The following is a 21,204-nucleotide window of genomic DNA, read 5'->3' on the forward strand; positions in this document are numbered from 1 at the left end:
TTTTTTTTATTATACGCACATCATATTACAAACAAAATATCCTAAATTTTAATCACAAATCATCTAAAATAAGCTTTAATTAATAATGATATCTTTCATATCAAACATGTAATTCTTAAAAATACTTGATATACGCAAAAGAGAGAGAGATTCAAGTGATTCTACTGCTACTTGTTAGAACATCTGGAAACATTCTATTATTATATCATCGATGTTTTTTCAAAGAACATCAATGAATGTAATCAATGGAAATTAATAGAATTATTCTCACACAATTATTGAGAAAGATTCTCAATAGTTTAGATATAGTCATGGAAAAAATTGATGTAAATAATGGAAAGATAAACTAAGAAAAGCTATGAGAGACGAGTGATCATACTCCTACAGTTACGGTAATTTCATGAGAGTCCTTTTGAAATTGTACGTAATGGATCTGTTTTAGTTATCTGGAGATATATAACGAGAGAGTGAGGGATCTCCTGAAGCCGTCGACGAGCACAAGCGGTCTCCGAGTTCGAGAACATCCTCGACTAGGACCTTATGTCCAAGGTATTCGGCTCATTTAGCGTGAAACTTCGCGCAACAAAAGCGTCGGTTAAAATTCTGCCAGAATTTTCTTACTCAGTGTGTACCTAAGTTTGCGCTGTTTAAATTTTCTTCTATTATGCTCCGCGACTGTCGCTTTCCATGCTATAATATTTCTATTATTCGTCGTGTCATTATGTATTGCAATGTAAAAATAAACACGGTATATTATAAATATTATATCAAATATTGCATTAAATATATTATTAATTCTATTAATGTTTGTAACTTTCTTTTGAAATTATATTCATTTTGTACGGTACATTACACAGAAGTAATTTAAATTTTTATCAAGTTAAAAGGTTTTAATATTTAATTAATCAATTAAATTGATTCTGTATTAATATGATCACTATTATTTTATGTAAAAACCTCGTATAAAAATATATGGATTTTGACTTTTTAAACTTTCTAATTTTAAGTTACTACAATTACTTGCATCCTTGAGCTTCTGATTGAACTATTCTCAGGTTGTGTGTGTGTGTAAAATCCTTGAATGGATTGATCTCGAATCCTGTTATCTTTGAATTCTAGAGTACCATTATAACTTTCGAATCTCTGGATTTTCTCGTTTTTTTTTTAATGATAAAACTTCCATTTCGAGTACAGTCGTTTTTCAAACAATCCTGCATCGATTCACGTAATCCACTCACCGTCGTAATCAGTTCCAACAATAAAAATCAACTGATACGTCTCGCAATAGTGATAAGAATTAATACGTTTCGACGACCTTTAAATTTTTTTCGATCAAAAGACCTTCATCTCTAATAGGATTAACGCACCATGTGGTTCGCACGCTGGGGTCGTTGATATCATACGTGGAAGAGGGCACGAAGGCCCGAACGACAGCCTCGACACTTCAGAACCCCAGCAGCAGTCGTAGCCACGCTCTGCTGACCATCGATCTCTCGCAGGAGACGGTTGACGCCGAGCGTCCTAACGTCAGTGGTACTTCCTCGTCCTCCAGGAGGCAGGACGCCACTCTGCACGGTGGTAGCAGATTGCACCTAGTCGATCTGGCGGGCAGCGAGAGCGCGGCCACCTGCAGCGGCGTTCATCGACTGAAGGTGAGTCATTTCCTAAAAATAATATCGTCCGCCGGAATATTCGCCGGCTGAATTTCGCGCGATGAAAATCGATATTCGCGCGAGCTCCCTTCGCAAATGGATAGAGCCCCCGTTATCAATCTCGTCCTGACTGCCGCGTCGCGCGCTAATAGACTCGCCTAATCGACCGTCGGAGTAGCTCGCGAAAGTAACAAGCGTGAAAATCTCAAGGAAGTGTTTCAACAAATCTAAAACTATATTGTTATCGAAAAAACATTTCCATTTTTTTTTGTATTGACAAAATGAAGATATCTTGATCGATCCGTAATTATTGGAGTATAAGTGTTTAAGAGGTATAATGTGTGTCAGTGATACCTAGACTCCAGCGTCTCCTTTTTCATCGAAAGTACAGTTCTGTGCATGTGTATCATAAAAACGGATTTATCTGCATAGATTTAATACGTTAAGTGAAAAATATTGTGTAAATAATTAGTATTTTAAATAAACTAATCAATGTGCGATTTTATAATTACTGTGATTGATCATTGACGTTGATGTGATCATGCCATCCGTGTTACGGAAAGAATTATCACGACATCGAAAAAATTCAGGAATCATCGCTAATAATGTTTCACGCAGAAAAGTCAAAGTACGTTTTCATTATTAAAAAAAAAAAAATTATACGTTAAGCTAACAAATTACGTAAGTGCATACACACGCTGTTGCTTCGACAGACTTGCATTACCAATTTAAAAACACATGGGATATTATTATAACCGATTGTTGCAATATTTTTCTAATTACTTTGAAAAGCAGATAATTGTCAATATTATAAAATTTTTCTTGAAATTCTTTTAGAATTGGAAACACGCAAAATATATAAAAGATATTCGATAAAAATATCCACAATTAACTTAGACATTATTCTTCCTTGCTCTCGTTTGTAGGAAGGTGCGAATATCAATAAGAGCCTAGTAGCTTTAGGGAACGTGATATCCGCACTTGCCGAGAGAGGCTCAACCGGAAGTAGGCCAGGAAGAAGATACATCCCTTACAGAGACTCCTCGCTCACTTGGCTGTTGAAGGATGCACTCGGTGGAAATGCCACTACCATTATGCTCGCCAGTAAGTGTCTGTCGGAATTTTCCTTTTGATCTTTCCCCTGCCGTCCTCCTAAACTCGTATTCTCCCCCTTTTTCAGCATCCGCGATCTTTAGAACGTTCCATCGACGTTAAGAGGTTTCCTTCCGGGAATATTCTGCTCGCGCAAATCGCGTTTCGCCGTGTGTATTTTCGTGAGGAAATTATAAGCTCACTTTTCCCCTCTTTTGATCTTGAACCCTTCATTTTAATATCCTTTCTGTTGACAGAATGACGCACCGTTCTCTCGCGCGCAGATTGAAATCCAACGACCAATTCGACATTGCTTAATTGACCCTTTTAGCGCGAGCCTTTCGCGCTAAAAGAGTTAATTACGATCGGCTGTTGTTAATCGATTTATTTATTTCGCATTTTTTTTCGCCTTTCATATGTTTCTCTCGTTAAAGATTGCTCAAATCGTACAGACGTTTTCCTCCAAAAACATTTCGTGATCGTTGGATCACAACGAAAAAAGCTGACCATCTCTTTTCTCTCTTTACAGCGGCAATTTCTCGTCTTGCCATAAATTCCATTAGTTATCGGAGAAGAAATATTATCGCGAGATTTGTGAAATTATTACCATTCGTGATAACCCGGGCTGGATGTAATTGGTTTAAATGCTTTTCCAGGCGAGCTAAGACGCGGAGATTAAATTTCAATAGAGCCGAGATAGAGAGACGCGAAAAGCGGTAAATAAGAAATCTGTAGTGAGCTTGCGACAGTAGCTACGTGATCGATTCATCGCCAGTATTCTTCCCTCAGTATATGGTAGTCGTTATCAAACATGATTTAATATATTTAATAACATAATACAAAAATACATGCTTCACGGCTATAATGTGAAATTATCTATTGTTGAGAGCCAGCATATGAATTTAAACAGATATAAACTGCAGTAATTAACGCTAGTAATAATTATTTGCAAAGGATGTTTTAAACCATTAATTAATTAAATAATTAACTGAATTGTAAAACAATACTTAAACATGCTCCAAATTGTACGTAAATTTTAGTTAATGCATATTTAATAATATTGTTGAAACTTCAGCTTTGTAGAAAGCATGTTAGAAGTATTTAGGAACTTAATCCGACTTCTCTAGTAAACTCGACTGTTCGTGACAGATTTATCTTTCATTGTAGCGTCACCTTAGAACGGTTTCGCCTGGTTATATTCGACTCTCTTTGATTGCATTAATCTTCACAGTTTCTCTTGAGTAAAATATTAAGGAAACCATCGTCATGATGAATGACGATTAATATTGAAATTGCCATTTTAGAACTGGGAAATGCTATCTTCCCGTAGAAATTTGTCGTAGTTAGATAAAGCACGTAGAGAAGATTGCGTTACACAGTACTAATAGATAAATCTCTTTACGAGCAAAAATTAATATCTTTGCCTTGGATTAAAATCAAACCGGATTAGAATTTAAAGTAACAATAAAAAAAAAAATAAAATACATAATTTACAAATCTTTAGAGACGGATACAAACTAGTAACTTTGCATATCTTTCCGTGTTTCTTTTAATCTTCTTTGATTGAATTTGTGACAATTGCGTGTATCAAGACAATTGTAATTTTTAAGATACGTTCGAAATCGCTGAGATTAAGCTAGAGAAAAAAAGCAAAATCTATACCCTCCATTTAACACTGTTTACTTCCATTCGTTGATCGTCTGATATTTTTATCTATCTTCCGTGATAAACCAACAAAACTGACGTAATTGAGTCGACGGCGCAGAGAGAGAGAGAGAGAGAGAGAGAGAGAGAGAGAGAGAGAGAGAGAGACACGTTAATCAAGGGAAGGCGCGCCGGTCTTCCCTCTTTCGACTCGTCACAATTAATTGCCGAAATGAAAGAGTCGATCGTACGATCCGTATAATTGGCCGGGGAACAACGACGAGTTTTGCGAACACTTCTAGCCTGCGACGTGTATAATTAATCGTAGCGGAATATTCCGAACCGCTGATCATCGGCAATTAATTGAATTGCTAATAGCATTTCGGTTTATTATCGGGGAGACGTTTAATATTCAACGGGCCCGCATTTGTGATTGAGCGTAGTGCGTAGATGAATAGACATTACATTATCTCGCGGACCGCATACTGCCGCCGCCGCGGTGGCGAATTTTATACGTCGCTTCCACGGTACGACGTCCGGAAAAGATACCGTCCGCTTGAAAATTCATTTCGGATTATCGAGCTCTCGGTGAGCCGTGAGTTATTTCCGGTTGACTTGTCCACGGAGTTTCGTTCCGTACATTTCCTCTCGATTAATTCGACAGACGCCCGTCGTTGAAAGTATCTGATTATCTGTATATCTACGGATTTATGAATGAGGCGAATCTTATAGGATCTGTTTCCAAAGAGCAAGAAATGGGATATTTCTTCTATTGAAAATGCACGTGACGTTTTCTTTAGTAAACTGATAATATTTCGCACGGTCATGGTTATCTTCGAATAGGCAAGCAGCATTTTGCGGTACTTCGCGATAAAGGCATTTCTAGTAGATATTATTCATCAAGCAATCTTTCATTATCGATATCTAATCGCTGACGTATGACAATTGTACTTGGAATGCTAGTATTAATCAGGAAATCGCACTGTAACGATTAAATAGCTGTAGTTGGAATATACGCCAGTTTTAACGTCGTTTTAATATTTTCGACGTCAATAAGAGTCTTGCTGTTTCTTTCAGCGATATCTCCAGCTAGCGGAAGTTACAACGAAACCGCACACACCTTACGATTCGCGCAAAGGGCGCAGAGCGTGGTCAATCGACCAGTGGTCAACGAGGATCCCGTGGAGAGAATCGTCCGTGAGCTAAGGGCCGAAGTCGCCAGACTAAAATCTTTATTATTGGAAAAGGCAAGAAATATATAGATATTTTGTTCATTATAAATTTATGCAAATTATGTGAGAAAATATTAGCCAGAGGATCATCAAGTACGAGATGTAAATTAAGGGAATTAGACGGAGTCCTAGTAGAAAAATCAAGAAATATAAAAATATTCTCAACATCACATAGACGGAAATGTGATTTTATATTTTAGAACAATCGAGATAATTATATGAAATTTAGTGTGAAAAATACAATTTAAATACTAATTCAAATTGTATTCTTCGATAAAATATCAGTTATTTGCACATTACACATTCCGGAATTATTTCATACGATCAAATATCTCTGGACCTTTTTTTACAAATTTTATCCGCAGAAGTGTTATTTTAATTGAATAAAAATTAACACCACTTTCTCGTTTGTCTTCTGACGCGACTGGAATGAAAAATCGAGCTTGGTAGAAGCGAGGCGAAAACGCGAAAGGATTTAATCCCCGGCCTGATGTTGATCGAGTGACTTTATAACGCGGCTGGAGATTCGCATGCTGCCGGCAGAAAATATTAATGAGTTTCGAGCGGCGCCCGATCGGTAATAGCGCGGCATTATAAAACAAATTTCGCAATTTTGCCCGACGTAGTACGCGCGGATCCGCGATAAATAGCAGCCGATTTTTCAGTCGCGTTTTAACTCGCGCGAGTGAGAGTGTGCGAGTTTATTATCGGGGTTTACCAATACGAGCACTGCCGTGATATTGTCCGATGTCATTACGCAAATGAGATTCATTGATCGTTTATTTGACACTTATTGAGCGCCCGTTGCGAGCGATTGGCCGAACGATTGCTGATAAAATATAATATGCCGATGTGTTACGCTAAACGAGCGAACAGCGTTTCCATTTCCATCAGGTAGTTTCCATCCTTCATTTCCGCACGTTGCATAATCGCCGATTAATTAAATTCCTCATGCTTCGTCCGCAATCGCAACTCCGTCGACTATCCGCGAGCTTCCGCGTCGTATTTTAAATCCGAGATAAAACATTATTCATCCACAATAATAATTTCTTTTAAAAGATAAAATTTTATAATTGTGATGTATATTGAAAATAGAAATATTAAAACAAAATCAAATGATACTCACTTTCAAAGTAAAATAAAAAAAAAACTAAAGATATTGTCAATTCAAGTTGATATGATTAAAGTATTAATTTTGAACGTGGAGTTAAATATTAATTTATAATTTTATTAAGAATCGAGATTATTGGAAATTTAAAATTTATTTGATAATAAAATATTTAACAAAAAATTAAAAATATATGAAAGAAAATTAAAGAGATTATTTAGAATCTAAAAATATACTATATACGTATATCATGAAATAAGCACTTAATTTAAAATATCCATTGAATAATATAGCGAAAATTTACAATTATACAGTACTATGCTCAAAAATATTTCACTGCCTTTATCTGCCTTTAACTGCGTTTAATATGTGATATGCATTCTTGATTTAAATTAAAATTAGTTATACGAATCGTATTGCAGGATATCGACCAGACTAAGGCGCCGTGTTGCTGCGGCAAAGTTCAAAGTTCAAAGGATTCCGCTACGGATTCTCAGTATCACGAAGAACAAGAATCACTCAATTCGCAATCCGAGGAATCCAATCACAAGAACAAGACTGTACAATCGAACGATAACAGATTTCTCGATTCACTTTCGATAAGAAGATTCAATTCTAGTGATAGTGTGAAAGTTTACGAGACAGATTCTTCAGGGTTCATTAGAAAATTTAACTCCTGTGAGCATCTGCAACTTCCAGACCGTTTCATCAGCAATTACAAACAAGCCAAGGTTACCGAGTTAAACGACGAGGACGATGAAGTAGTGGACGAAATCAACGAACCAGTCTTCGTGGATATACCGACGCTGGTAGCTGTGCTAATCAAACCGGACGACAGCTTACAAGAATCGTCGACACATATCGAGGAGATTTGTTCCGACGAAGTGCAAGAAGATTCGATCGATGCCGATTTTATAGAAGGCAGCAACGAAGATTTCGAGGGTCCAGAAAGAATCGATGATATCGATGATCGCAGCAGTTCGACGAATTCCTGCATATTAAAAGATTCGGATCTCATTGATCTTCAGACATCAGAATATCTTCCACCAAGTCCGGCATCTGTTGGGAGGAGTAAACCAAGAGGTAAATTCAGTAAGCAGAATTCGGTCGATTTACCTTCGTCAAACTTGAAGAACGTCTCGAAGAAATTTGGCTCTATCGACGGGATTAACAAGAAGAAGGAACCAACACCACTTTTCGGTGTTCAACGATCACATACAAACTTAGAGAAACGTCCAACGATACCCGATCGTGGAAAGAAGCTCAATAATATCCGTGAGATTGACGATCGCAAGGCGAACGTTAAGTCAGAGAGCATTTGGAAAGCGATCGGCAACAAGGACTATCTACAGAGAAAGAGTAGCAACGAGTCTGATAAAAGCGTAAAAGATTTTAGATCAGGTAGCTACAACAATATCGGCAGAAAGCCGAGCTTGGAGAGCTTGAAGAGAAAGACGAGCAAGGATAGTAGCTCAAGCAGCTCCAAGGACGAACAGATCTTGATTTCGAACTTGACGCGCGACAAGTTAGCGCGTAGAAAGAGCTCTTTGGACCAGGAAGCGGTAACAGCGGCAGCGGCGTCGGTAGCTGGAGGTTTTAAGCACACAGCTATTCAGAAAGTGAAACGCGCCGAGATTGTGGCAGCCGTCACAGAAAGGCTCTACTCTAGCAGAAAACCAATAGAGGATACGAATATGGCGAGCAGCAACGCGTCGGATACGCGTTCACCCCCGGAGGGTACCGACTTGAAGATGTCATCGAACACTCTCATGGCACGATCAAGACTCCAGGAAATCTCGCGGAAGATGCTGATGAAACGACGAAGAATCAACGTGGATACGCAGACGGAAGGGGCATCGACGTTGCGCTTCAAAGACACGGCGTGCCTAACGGACGATCCTAAGGTGGTTCTTCAAGATGCAGCGGTCCTCACGGACGATCATGCGAATGTTGACGTCGCGGTAGTCATGATGGACCCTCGATTACCCGTTCTCAGGGTAAAAGACGTGGCAACACTGACTGATCAACGGCCACAAATCAACATTTTCCGATACAAGGACGCCGAAAGCTTGGCCACCGATCTTGACTTCGATGACTATGAACTTCATTCGCCACGAAATGATTCTGGTATACTTTCCGACGACACGCAGAATTACACGGAAAGTAATCTATCCGATGTGTCCGAGCTTTATCCGGAAGGTAGTGACAAAAGAGTACCGTGCGTGGACAGCTCGACCAACACGTTCCTCACGTCGTCAGGAAGAAATTCGGCAGTACAAACGATACGTCATGAAACGGCTAATCGACAAAAAGGTAATACAGCGGAAAACAGAAGCTACAGCAGATGCTGCAGTCTGATTCACGAGCTGAACCAACACGCACGAGCAAATAGTCCCGAGAGGAATGTTATCTCCATATCTCTACCGGAAATGATCAATATAACTATTGAGAGCACCAATGGTCTAGAATCAAGGATCGCAGTGATGGACGGCAGTGATACCGTGGAGGAGAAACCGAAACCAATTTCCAGCGACAAGGCAGCTCAAACGGACAAAGAGATTAAAAATAAAACTGAAGAATCTCTTCTAAAAGATTTTACAGTTAAATCGACGGCCATTCAAGCGGACGGCAGAGTTTTTAGAATTGAAAATATCTTTCAGGATCCGAAAAGCACAAGCTGTCATGACGCGACTTCCGATTTGAAGAAAGAAACTATGATGAAGAAGTCGGTAACTTTTAGAAGTTCCTTAGGTACTTCCTCTGACATCAAGACAAAAGAGAGCGGCACGGAAATGGAATGGGACGGAATATATATCGGGGATCTTGGTCAGAGAACACGGTCGATTCCGAAAGGCGGTTTAATGCAGACTTTCATTATTAAGAAACGTAGTTACAGTTTAAGTCCTAGAAAACCAATACACAGACTTGCCTACACTGATTTATGGAAGAATTGGACCCCTCCGTGTCCAGAAAGATCGCCGGAACTTACCGATTACAACAGAGAAATGAGCGTTATGTCACCTTCTGCGAATCAAGATATTAATTCAGTTAATGATTTTTCTTCTACGATGAACAGCGAATATACTTTTACCGATATAATTCCAAAAGAAACAGCTCAGGAATCATGTAATCAAGATTCGAGAGACAACTGCATAAATTTGAAGAAATCAAAATCTGTTACGCTAAAGAACTTATTAAACTACGATTATAATTTTTCGGATGACAGCCTTGATTATGACGAAGAAAGCATTGCAAAGAAGTCAGTTGAAATAAAAACGATGGATTTGCACGACGATAACAATTATGAGAGCTTTTGTCCACCGGACGTCGTTGCGCACACGAAGAAGGAGGCTTTGAAGTCGATTAATCATGTAGATTCGACTAAAGTCGAGTCCTCGATAAACGACGAGTTTGATGACGCTCAAATAGAATTTCCGAAAAGAAAACCTGCAGAAATATCAGAAAAGAATCCAATACAGGATTATAAGCAAATGATCTTAGGGACATCATTGTACGTTGTAGACAGTGATTCCGAACAAGAAGCAGAAACTAAACAGCTTGATAATATTAGCAAGAAGAAGGTATCTTTTTCACAGCCTAGCCTTGAAAAGATAACTGATGTCTCAACTAATTGCAAAATGCTGGCATCAAAACAAAACTCGGAGGTAACCCTGAAGCCCATTATGAAGAAGATAAAGAAAAAACCGATTGTGACTGAAAGTTTAGACATCATTCAATCGAATATCGAAAGTCAGTCCTTGCAACAGAAGATAGAATCGACGAAGAGCGAGGAAATTCTGCCTGCCTTGAAAGAGAATTATGATTCTGAGGACTCTGAAAATCTATTTAATAACGAAATAATTGAGTTTTCCAACGAGGATCATCGCAACGAAGTTGTCGAAAGCAGTGTCGTCATCAATGAAGATACTCGTTCTCGCACAGCATCAAAAAGAAATATTTTTGAAGAATATTTGAATGAGGCAATAATCTTCATGCGCAACATGAACTCTATCAACGAGTACATGAGTGCCACATACATGTTAGAGAACTATGGAAAGCGTCGCAGAAGACGAGGCAATCGTCGTGCGAACACTTTGAACACGGATAAAGATTGTGTAGAGTTCCGAGGGCGCAGAGTGAGCCTAAAGGATGACACTGATAAATATTTGCAGCCAGACAACGATGAAATTGTTGCTGTCGAATCTTACGTGAAATGTTTGAAAGGCATCGAGAGATTGGAGGCATGCATCGATAAGGTCAGCAAGCATAACCAGGTACTTCGAGACAGATACGGTATCGATCTCGAGTCTGCTGGCGCTAAATCGAGTTTAGTGAGTTCCAGTGTAGACTCTAAGGTGTCCAGCATCGATGACAGTGTGATCCATCAATGTGGAAATGCAGTTTCTGAAAATAATGTCGAGAATTGCGATGAATCCAGTCTTTCCAGAATTTCCTTGCCGCTTTCGTCTTCCAATCGAGCTGACGTTACAAAACGATCTACTTTAAGCGAGACAGAAAAATACCAAGCTACTGAGATAGATAAATATGATCTTGACAACAAGAACAATAACATTACAACGGAGGATAATCTCGAGCGCAAAATCTTCAATCAACTAATGCGCGCAGCCGATCTTAGTAAGTGTTGGAGCTCGAAACAATCCCGACAGGAACGCCTCCAAAAAATATCCGACCTTAAATCGCAAAGTCCGACAACTTACTCCAAGTTACGAGGGACTTTCGAACAGGACGCTCACGGCATCCTTAATTTCGACAAAGTTTCCACCACCGAGGATTATCTCGGTCACATTCGCGGAATCGAGAGTAGCCCCTGGACGTTTAGGAAAACGAAACCTTCGAATCAAACGGATGGTATTAACTCGAGGACATCGATCGATTTTCAGATTGATTCTGAAGAATCGCCAGAAGACAACGATAATCTGTCAGACATAGATGCGTCGAATGAATCGACGATTTTCCAGATAAAACGTCACGATCACTCGGTAGAGACTACAAAATCGATCGAGGAAGGACAAACGGAAATGGAAATTGCGCGGAGATCAAAAGATAGTCCAAGAACCCAATTAATGAATCCCAAATTTGGAGAATCTTTCACTGTGGAATTAAAATATCCCGGGAGTCCAAGAGCAAAATTTTTGGAGCTCTTGAAAGAGAGAAGACGAATCGTAGAAAATAGCAGGGGTACAAATGCATTTTAAGATCATTCAAGCGATCTTCTTAAATTCTAAATCTATTTTTCACATATATTTTATATTTTGAAGAAAACAGTTATAATGTACAATCGAATTAAGTATAGAAATATTTGAAAAGAAACTTGTAAATAATGGCAACGTAATATTTATGCGAGCTTCACGTTCTTTTAATTTTGTCAGTCTTTTAATTTAACAATTTATCTTTAGTAGTCATAATAATGATCGTATCGATAATTATGTGCAAAGTGTTAATGGACTTTAACTCATAGAAAAATGTGTAATTAATATTTAATTAAATATTGTTTGTCAAATTTTCACATTCAATATTTAATATTGGCTTAAATATTTTACATGATCAACAATTTAATATCTGATATCAAACTCAGCAAAATTTTCTAGTTAAAAAAATTTAAATTAAAGACCACTAACACTTGTCACATATTATAATTATATAATTAAATAATGAACGATATCTTGTACATAATTATAAGTAATGGTTTTTTCCAAAGTAATAACGCACGATTTTCCCACTCTACAAATTTTTATACAACTTCTACTATAAAAATATCGTTAAATATTTCAATATTAATAGCAAGCTAAAACAGTTTAATTTGTAAGAATTGTATTTAAGAATTCTTAATCATCTTTATGAGAATACGTTAATATTACAATGTATATCATAAGACAACAAAAATAATTAATGTATCATTCATAAATATTATCGTTTAATAAAGGATATTTTACAAAATAATAAAATTAAAACAAATTACTGTACAGTAAAAAAGAAACTTTAGCACATTTTATGAATATTATTATTTATATTATTTTTTCCTTTTAATAGTTTATTATTTTATTTAATTTGATTTCCTTTCGCTAATCTTGTTGACAAAGTTTAAATTGAGATCCAGTATCCAATAAATGTGTCCATAAATTCGCCATTATAATTCAATACGTTTCGGTATTTTTATGGAATAAACTCCCATACGATGCAATACTCATCGATTAATATCGTTATTCGACGACATGTGTAACGCATTGCGAGTCTCATCAATAATAATTTTACGAGGCAAAGAAACTCGTATTTTGTGCCATGAAACGACAGTTAATGGCCGATGCAAGCCGCGTTGTTTCAGAAAAGAACTGACGCATGTGCTGCGTTTCGTGCAATGCTGAATGTGCTGCGATCTCGACGCCGGCAATTGCGATCCTAATAATGTCGCGAGCAGAGTGAAACGCGCCGCCAGTAGAGCGACAGCTTACAACGGCTGTTTCATTTTATTGCGTGATAAATCTCCGATACGCGAAAATTCCCGATGCATCCGAATTCTTCTATCACGTGTCTATTTTCGTTGAAATCCTTATTTAAAAAAATAAAAATATAGACTTAACTTAAAAAATGAAAAAATAAAAAAATAACTCCTCCAGTTATTTTATAAATTCAAACACTTTTTTTTTTAAAACTGGTAATACTGATTCTACTACGTTTTCGAAGTAGATAAAGTTGTTACACAGAAAAAAGTGAAATTCAAAATAATACTAATTTTGATAAATCCATGCGATTGACTCTTATGAGATTGACCGATTCATAATTTTGTTGGCTTACAATTAGTGTTTAGAGCTCAGTCTTCTTTTACGTACGCCATTCGATAAAACGTCAAAATTATCGAAAGATCTTTCTCAGTCGCAAAAATAAAACATCTCGCGGAACACATCTCTGGCAGAGGGGATACACGTGTGATAATGCGCAATGTCATCGAAATGCAGAGACTGAAATTGTGTATGGATCGCGAAGAGATGAGAAGGCTGATAATTGCGTTTCTAGGCCGTCGCTTCCTTCTCCACATCGATAAAGACCGATCCGACGCATTATGCGCGCGGCACGTTCTGAAAACTGCCGCCACGTGCCCCGTTTTCCGCTCGTCGTATTTGCCTTTGATGCTGATGCAAGCGTAACGATGCTCGTTTACCCCCGCGCACATCGTATGTGCAGATAACACGGCAAAGCCGGCAGAAAGACGCGCGATGATCGCAGTGAATTTACGTTTAAATCGAGATTTGCACACCTTTTTCTATCTATCATTTTGCGATACGCGAGTTTACATTCGTCTACTTTATGTTATACGCCCATGTCTGTACGAATGGATCGCGAATTTTTTTACTTATCTGCTTGATATTTTACGAGTGTCGCTTCCCTGCCAATGTTGTGAAACGATCATCTGGCACAAATATCGCAGAGGCACGTCTCAGTCATGCGTTTGTGCGTAAAGTGCTCAAGTACCGCACGTCTGTGATGAGAAATAAAACTGAAAATGCCTCTTGAGCGCTTATGGCGTTTCCCGCATATTACGAATAATGCGTTTTATACGTGTTTGTTGTGTATTACCCGTTTGTTGTACGTTTGCCAGTTGCAGCAAGATTAATTTAATTAATTAACCGCGAGAGCTAAAAATTTTCGGTTAAAATTTTCTCTTATTTCAAAATATCGATGGGATTTTAATGAAAATATATGCGATTAAAAATTGTGTATCGAGCAAACAACGAGGATTTAAAACAATTGAGTGATTTTTCGATCACTCAATGTTTAATATTTATTTGTCAAACTTTAATTAATATAATTTATATTCGTGACATTTATTCTTCTTCATTAAATTAACTATATCTTTTTTCGTCACAAATATTTCATAAGTAGATTAATGTAGATAAGGTAAAAACGTAGCTCTAAATTAATCAAGCATACCGCTGTAAATTCTCGAAATCGTCGAAAACGATTTTACAATCGCGCAGCGACGCGTGCAAATAAATCACGCGATTCTCGGAAAATTTTTGATTAAAAAAAGGCAATAAAGAGCGAGCGACCGACGCTTGTTTCGTTGTAGCCATGAAGTTATAACAAATTCGCGACCCGGTCATTCGATCGGACGAAATCCCTGTCGTCGATCTGGAATTTTATGCGACGATACCTGAGCGCTCAGCCACGTGGCACGACGTTGTCGCGCTATTTTTCTCCCGCCGCGTTATACGCGGATATGATTGGGTTTTTGCGTAAGCTCGACCGGTCGTAAACCTCGTTTTTACGAGCCTGATTACGAAGGTGGACCGATATTGCACTAGCCCACGTCATCGTCGACGAGCTGCATCCTGAATGAAATTCCGACGCGATGCGCGGTCACGATCGACGGCGCGACGCAAAACTAACGTATTGCGATTTTATTCGATGAATCTTGCCGCAAAATCGGCAATGTTTTCTCATCTCAATGGTCACACGTTATTTAATTAAACAACACAACATAATTGCAGGACGATATAATTGTTTCAGCCTAATATATAATGGCGACATAATTCAATATTTTGGTATCATAAAATTTTAATGTAATATAATTATTTACGTGACGTAAATACAAAGTAATGCAATTATTTTGCCATAATATAGTCCGTAATATGGTTGCAATATAGTAGAAAAACAGCGGCAAGTTTATTTTTAATGTTTTAATGCTAGCACGATTTAATAACCCATTATCAAAATTATATTTCTAAATTTTTAACAAACAAGAAAATTCGTTTTTTGTTTATATTGCATTTATGATTATTTTAATTCAAATTCTGATTATTCAGTATTATAGAAAAAGTGTACTTGCTGCAAGTTATAAGATAAAATATGAAGAAAAGCACAAAAAAAGAGAGAAGATATATACCTGAAATAGCAATTAAAGAGTTTCAGAAATAAAAGGATTTCACATAGAGTCACTGTACCAGTCGCTGAACAATCATCAGTAAATAACTATGTTTAGGCAAGTATTAAAATAATAAAACTTTAAAATAATAAATTGCAAATTAATTGTATTTTTTATGATCCAATTTTCGTAAACATTTTATTAAAATATCATTTTTTTATTTCAAAATGTAATTATATTAAAATTTTATTTCTATGTTCAATGACTAGTTCAATTTTTTTATTTGTTCATTGACTGGTGCAGTGACCCTAACTCTCCGTTTACAAGAAAAAGTTAAACATAGTATTGTAGTGATTTTTTTGAGTTTAGACAAAATTCTTAACAATTTTGCATTAAATTTGCAGCAATTATCAAAACATGTATTAAAAAAATACAACATCCTATAAAAAAGATAAAAGCAATTAATATTTTGTGCGTAGCTTTTTCAATAAATCAATTTTTTTTTAAATTTGCAATATTGAATGGGATGTGTTGTGTTTTTCATTTATGTGTTAATAATCGCTGTCAAGACGAGCTCGATGACGTACGACATAAAGTCGTTGCATATGCCCGTGCATACATGCACGCAAAATACAAGGGTCCATCGATTCTCAAGCACCCTGCAGTGGTGGAGGTAGCTAGGGCGCGAACTGGGCAAAGAGAAGGAGAGGGATGGAAGCTGGCGGTCTGAATTTACAGCATTTAATATCGGCAAAATGAAGTACGATCGCGGAGGAGAGCGAGTAAGGAGCCGCCGTTTTGCGGCATCGATAAATTCATTTTATTGCCGCGGTTTGTAGGCGGGGGGTCTAACTTCGACCACCGCCTGCCGATGTGCCCGCACGTATCTATCACGGTTTTTTTTCCCAACGTATCATTGTTTTAAATACTTTTTTCAAATCTATGTGCACTATCGTAAGCCCGGATTATTGTATCTGTTTTTTTTTCCAAATAATTTTGCGGTAAGATTGAAATTGATAACACACTGAGAGAACAAACATTTTTTTAAATGAAAAAAATATATTTTCTTAAAATCAAATATTTTGATGCAAGCATCTGTTTATTCTGTTTGAGTATTTACTTTTAAGTAAACAGACATATTACTTTAAGTTAATAATTTTGTATTTTTACATTTTTTATATTTAAATAATAATTTTACAAATAAACTAATAATATTAAACTTAATTACATTTTTTTTCAGATTAAAAAATCTGATTATTTTAAGTATAAAAATATTTTCTAAAATTAAAATAAAAAAAATACTTCATTAAAAATTATTTCTTTATTTATTTACACAAAATATTTCAATTGAGAAATTTTTAACTTGACTGCAAGTAAATATGCTATTGAGACCCAAAAATAATTTTTTTGTGTTAAATAAAATTTTTTAAGATATTTCTTCTCTCATTGTCAGTGTATACACTTAATTGTGAGAAATGTGTTAATAATAATATGTACAATCTTATCGGAATTAATTAAAAAGTATTTAAAAATTAATCATTTCAAAAAAAAGTTTGTTTTCTATCAATTTATCTCGTAAAAGCAAAGTTAAGAACAGATACCAATTTATTTATCAATTATATCGAAATAACTGCTGTTATATTTAGCAACAAACGCAAAGAAAATTCAAAGAAGAGACGGATCGTTAAGATTTCGCAAGAAAACTTTAGAACCTCGGTAAGATGAGGGTTAATACTGCAATAATCCAGACTGTCGGATTGCAGAATGACTCACCCCTTCGCGGGTCTTTCCGTTTTCTTTTTTAACTAAATCTTAGCGTGCATTGAGAGAGATTCGTTGAATTTATGAGACTTTGGCTTTAGGAGCGAGAAACTCGGCGGAGGATTAGCTTTGTCGAGCAATTCTGTGGACTACGAGCGAATTTTGTGACCGGGGGAAGATACATTTCCAGCAATTAGCCGCTCTTGCGACCGCGAATTTATGTATAGATATACACAAAGTGTTCTAAAAGAAAAAGAATAGTGGTGTAAAATTAAAACGATTGAAACTGAAACCAATTGAGTTTTATGAAAAACTTGATACAAAAACAATTTACTGTTTACTTTCATGTTCGCATTTATTTTTATATTGTACATTTATATTCATAAAAAATATTTATATTTATAAAAAAATATTTATATTTATAAAAAATATTTATATTTATAAAAAATATTTATATTTATAAAAAATATATATATATATTTATAAAAAAATATATGTATACCTATATATCAAAAGTTGCTAATAGATGGAAATGTATTTTCTCCGGTTCCAAAATTCGTTTAGTAATTTTATTTATTAAACTACGTTTTATTTTATGTAAAAAATAGTTACATAATTATTTTTTATTATAGTGTATGTATATATATATAATAAAAATTCATACAAATTTGAAAGATTTTTAAAGACAATTAAGTGGTATGTATATTTTATCTAAGAACAAAATCAATTTGCATTATTGTTAATGCTGCAAATATTTATTCCATTTCTACTGTACTCTAAGACACGCCGTTAAATCATTTTATATAGTATTCCGTAAATCATTTCGTAGACATCATGTAAACGCGGAGATACAGCCGCAAGACAGAAGGACCCGTTTGGTAGCAAAAAAAAACGAAAGAATGGTAGGAAGGGAAAAAGAAATGCGGCAAAATATAAAAGCCACAAAACGAAACGAAGAAAAAGAAAGCGGACGTGGTCGGGCGGCAGTTACTTATTAGTTTTTAAGATATGCTTTGCGTCGTCGTCGCAGAATTAAGAAAAGACAAATAAACTTCTTCCAGTGACGGAATGACGCGAATGAAAGCTATCAATAGATATTGCAAAATTGAAATTGCGAAATCAGGCTTCCACTGGTGCACAAAAACTATTTTCTCAGAATCATGTTTTTTTAAAGCATACATATAGAAGTACTGGCAGCGATTATCGCAGTGAAGATTATAATAAATATAAAGTAGTATGACTCACCACACTCGAAGCTGTAGAACGAAGCTTTAGAAATTTCGTAAGAGAAGCAGCTGCCATCGAGCTATAAAAAGATACATAAAAATTTTAAATCTTTTACAATGGTTGAATATATCGTTCACATGTGATCCTTTCCTAAGAAGCTTAACAAAATTTCTGAATTCTTAGATTTTGACAAACTTAGATTATTTACAAATAATTCATTTTTTTCGTTAAAACTGGTCCGGAATCGTTATTTTTAAAATTGAGATAAAAATCAAACTTTAAAAAAATTTCATATTATTTTTCTTGCATTTATAGAGATATAAAGGATCAAGTTTACGTTAAATTGATTGTAAAACTAAATTGAATAAAGAGGACTATTATCAAGCTGGCATCAAAACGAACTAACACCATATTTATTGTAAAATAAAATTGAATTGAATGAAAAACTTATCAAGCTCGTATCCAATTTATTGTGAAAGCTAAATTGAATAATAACATGTTATCAAGCTTTTTATCAATCAAACTTACTCCAAGTTTATTATAAAACACAGATAAATTGAATAAAAAAAAACTGTTATATAAAATACTGTAGTTATATTTAAATGATCATTACTTAAATGTTGTAAAGCTCTCAATATGTTTTTCAATGGTTGATTTTTTTAAAGCTGAATTTATGTGGAGAGGATCACATATACTGTCGATTTGTTTTATATATTAAAATATATAAGATAATACATTTTATGATATTTTTAAACTGAAATTTTTCTTTTTCTTGTAAACTATATAATGAATAAATTATAATTGCATTTAATTAACCTTTAAGTAGGCAGGATAGCTATTAACAGACAACGAAGAAATGCAGGATTACAGATCTTCCTGGAAAATAAAAATAAAAAGTATTACCCACAAATCGTAAAGTTCATATTTTTACATTCCTCTATCTTTTAAAGGTTTAACTAATCTAAATTTAAATATAACATAATATATTAATAAGAAATATAACAATAACAGTAACATTTCTTTAGGGTGTTGTCGGCACCTCATCTATCTAATTACATTTCACCATCTACTTAATTAAAGGTGTAAAAAGAGAATAAATAAAATTATTGTACAATACGTCAAAAGATCTTTGATCGCTTACAACCTTCATAAAAATAAAAATATTGTAACAAATTTTATTCAATCAAAAGGCTAGACATCAAGAAACACAATTAAAATTAGAGATATAATATGAAATAAACTTACCCTTATTCGTATTTCCAATCCTTCATATTTTGTTCACAATCATGAATGTTTAACGTTTGATATCATGCTCAATGTAACAACCACTTGGCAACGACCAATTCAAATGGCATTCCGATTCCTTATCCCAGTAAAAGCACATTTTCCTTAATTCGATGTCACACGACACAGCTTCGTAAGACGAAAGAACGAGCAATGTCCACAGTTGCACACTGAAAACAATCCAGCAATAAATATTTCGCTTAGGCAGTGGAATGCTTTCAAATGTCTTAAAAATATTTTTAAAACAATACCAAACGATTGGTTATTGACAACATGTTTGATAATATTTACTAAATTTTCTATAATATACTTAACAAAGTACATTTAACAGCTCTTACCAGGCTTTTTTCTCAGTACAGAACGATGAAAGACTCGTGTCGCACATCGAGATAATAGATCGCTTAGGCTTAGGTTAATCAAATGGCTGCGCATAAATCGCATATATACCACAGCTCAGCATCTTTCGTACTCGCGTATACATCAAGTGTCGCACGGCGGAGTTAGAGATATCCATCCTTGATGAGGGTGATCGTGTGCCCGCGTACAATACACAACGAGGAATGCCGAGGGATTGAGCAGTAAGCCGAATGTTATTGCGCATTGTCGCCTACTCTCGACCGTCACGACGTAAACAAAGCGAGCGCGACGCCCGATCTTGCCCGCATTGTCCGTCGCCGGCTCGATGAGTCAGGTGAGAAGGAGCGTTCTTCGCTTTATTAGCACGCGCGTTGCGAACGAAAGAACATCAAAAGAGTGGATCGCGTCACCAGCGGACATTCTTTGCACCGACATATCGTTACACCGCGATAGCCTCTGAAGTACGTCGCGATCGGTCGCGGCGTCGCGGCACTCTGATATGCGTCGCGATTCCTGATTGGCTGCAGACGCGTAGTGTGTCTCGTTACGGCAAATGGCTGGCAACTGTATCTCACATTAAAGTGTTGACCGTAATTAGGCATGTTATTTCGTATTAATTATATCGTGACGATTGGCATTTTCTCGGCTGACGAGCGCGTGAATACGCAAAGACTTCGAGTTGTGTGAGATGCTCTTACCATTCACTTTATAACATGTAGTATTTTCCGACATCGAACCACGTATAAACATAATGCGATATATCACACATTACACGTATGTTCCGAAATTGCTCAATAGCTCGATTATCATTGTTCCGTTTATTCGAGTTTCATGAGTGTGTTTGCATATTTATAACATCGATCGAATTATCGGACGCAAGTATTAATTTAATTGCATGACACGTAACTAAATTGTGCAATCGACAATATCTTCGCGATATTCAGGTAAATTTAATCGACGTTTAAA

The 21,204-nt window shown here is 36.0% G+C and overlaps 2 protein-coding genes across 2 annotated transcripts in view; one reads left to right on the forward strand and one right to left on the reverse strand.

Moving 5' to 3' along the window:
- The window catches only part of LOC105204163, a 36,232-nt gene extending 23,551 nt beyond the window's left edge, over positions 1-12,681 (forward strand). Inside the window, exons 4-8 of the mRNA XM_011173226.3 lie at positions 443-549; positions 1,357-1,652; positions 2,579-2,756; positions 5,466-5,635; positions 7,151-12,681. Coding sequence (XP_011171528.2) covers positions 443-549; positions 1,357-1,652; positions 2,579-2,756; positions 5,466-5,635; positions 7,151-11,944 — 5,545 coding nt within the window. The 3' untranslated portion in view covers positions 11,945-12,681. The remainder of the gene's footprint in view (positions 1-442; positions 550-1,356; positions 1,653-2,578; positions 2,757-5,465; positions 5,636-7,150) is intronic.
- LOC105203218 (BTB/POZ domain-containing protein KCTD3) overlaps positions 1-20,649 on the reverse strand; it is a 57,525-nt gene extending 36,876 nt beyond the window's left edge. The window contains exons 1-4 of the mRNA XM_039458354.1: positions 20,220-20,649; positions 19,843-20,051; positions 19,414-19,473; positions 18,616-18,676 (exon numbers count right to left, since the gene is read on the reverse strand). The gene's annotated coding sequence lies outside the window, so the exon portion shown is untranslated. The remainder of the gene's footprint in view (positions 1-18,615; positions 18,677-19,413; positions 19,474-19,842; positions 20,052-20,219) is intronic.
- Between the last annotated feature and the right edge of the window lie 555 nt (positions 20,650-21,204).

This window comes from Solenopsis invicta, chromosome 16 (genome assembly GCF_016802725.1).
Source record: "Solenopsis invicta isolate M01_SB chromosome 16, UNIL_Sinv_3.0, whole genome shotgun sequence".
Lineage (NCBI taxonomy): Eukaryota > Metazoa > Arthropoda > Insecta > Hymenoptera > Formicidae > Solenopsis > Solenopsis invicta.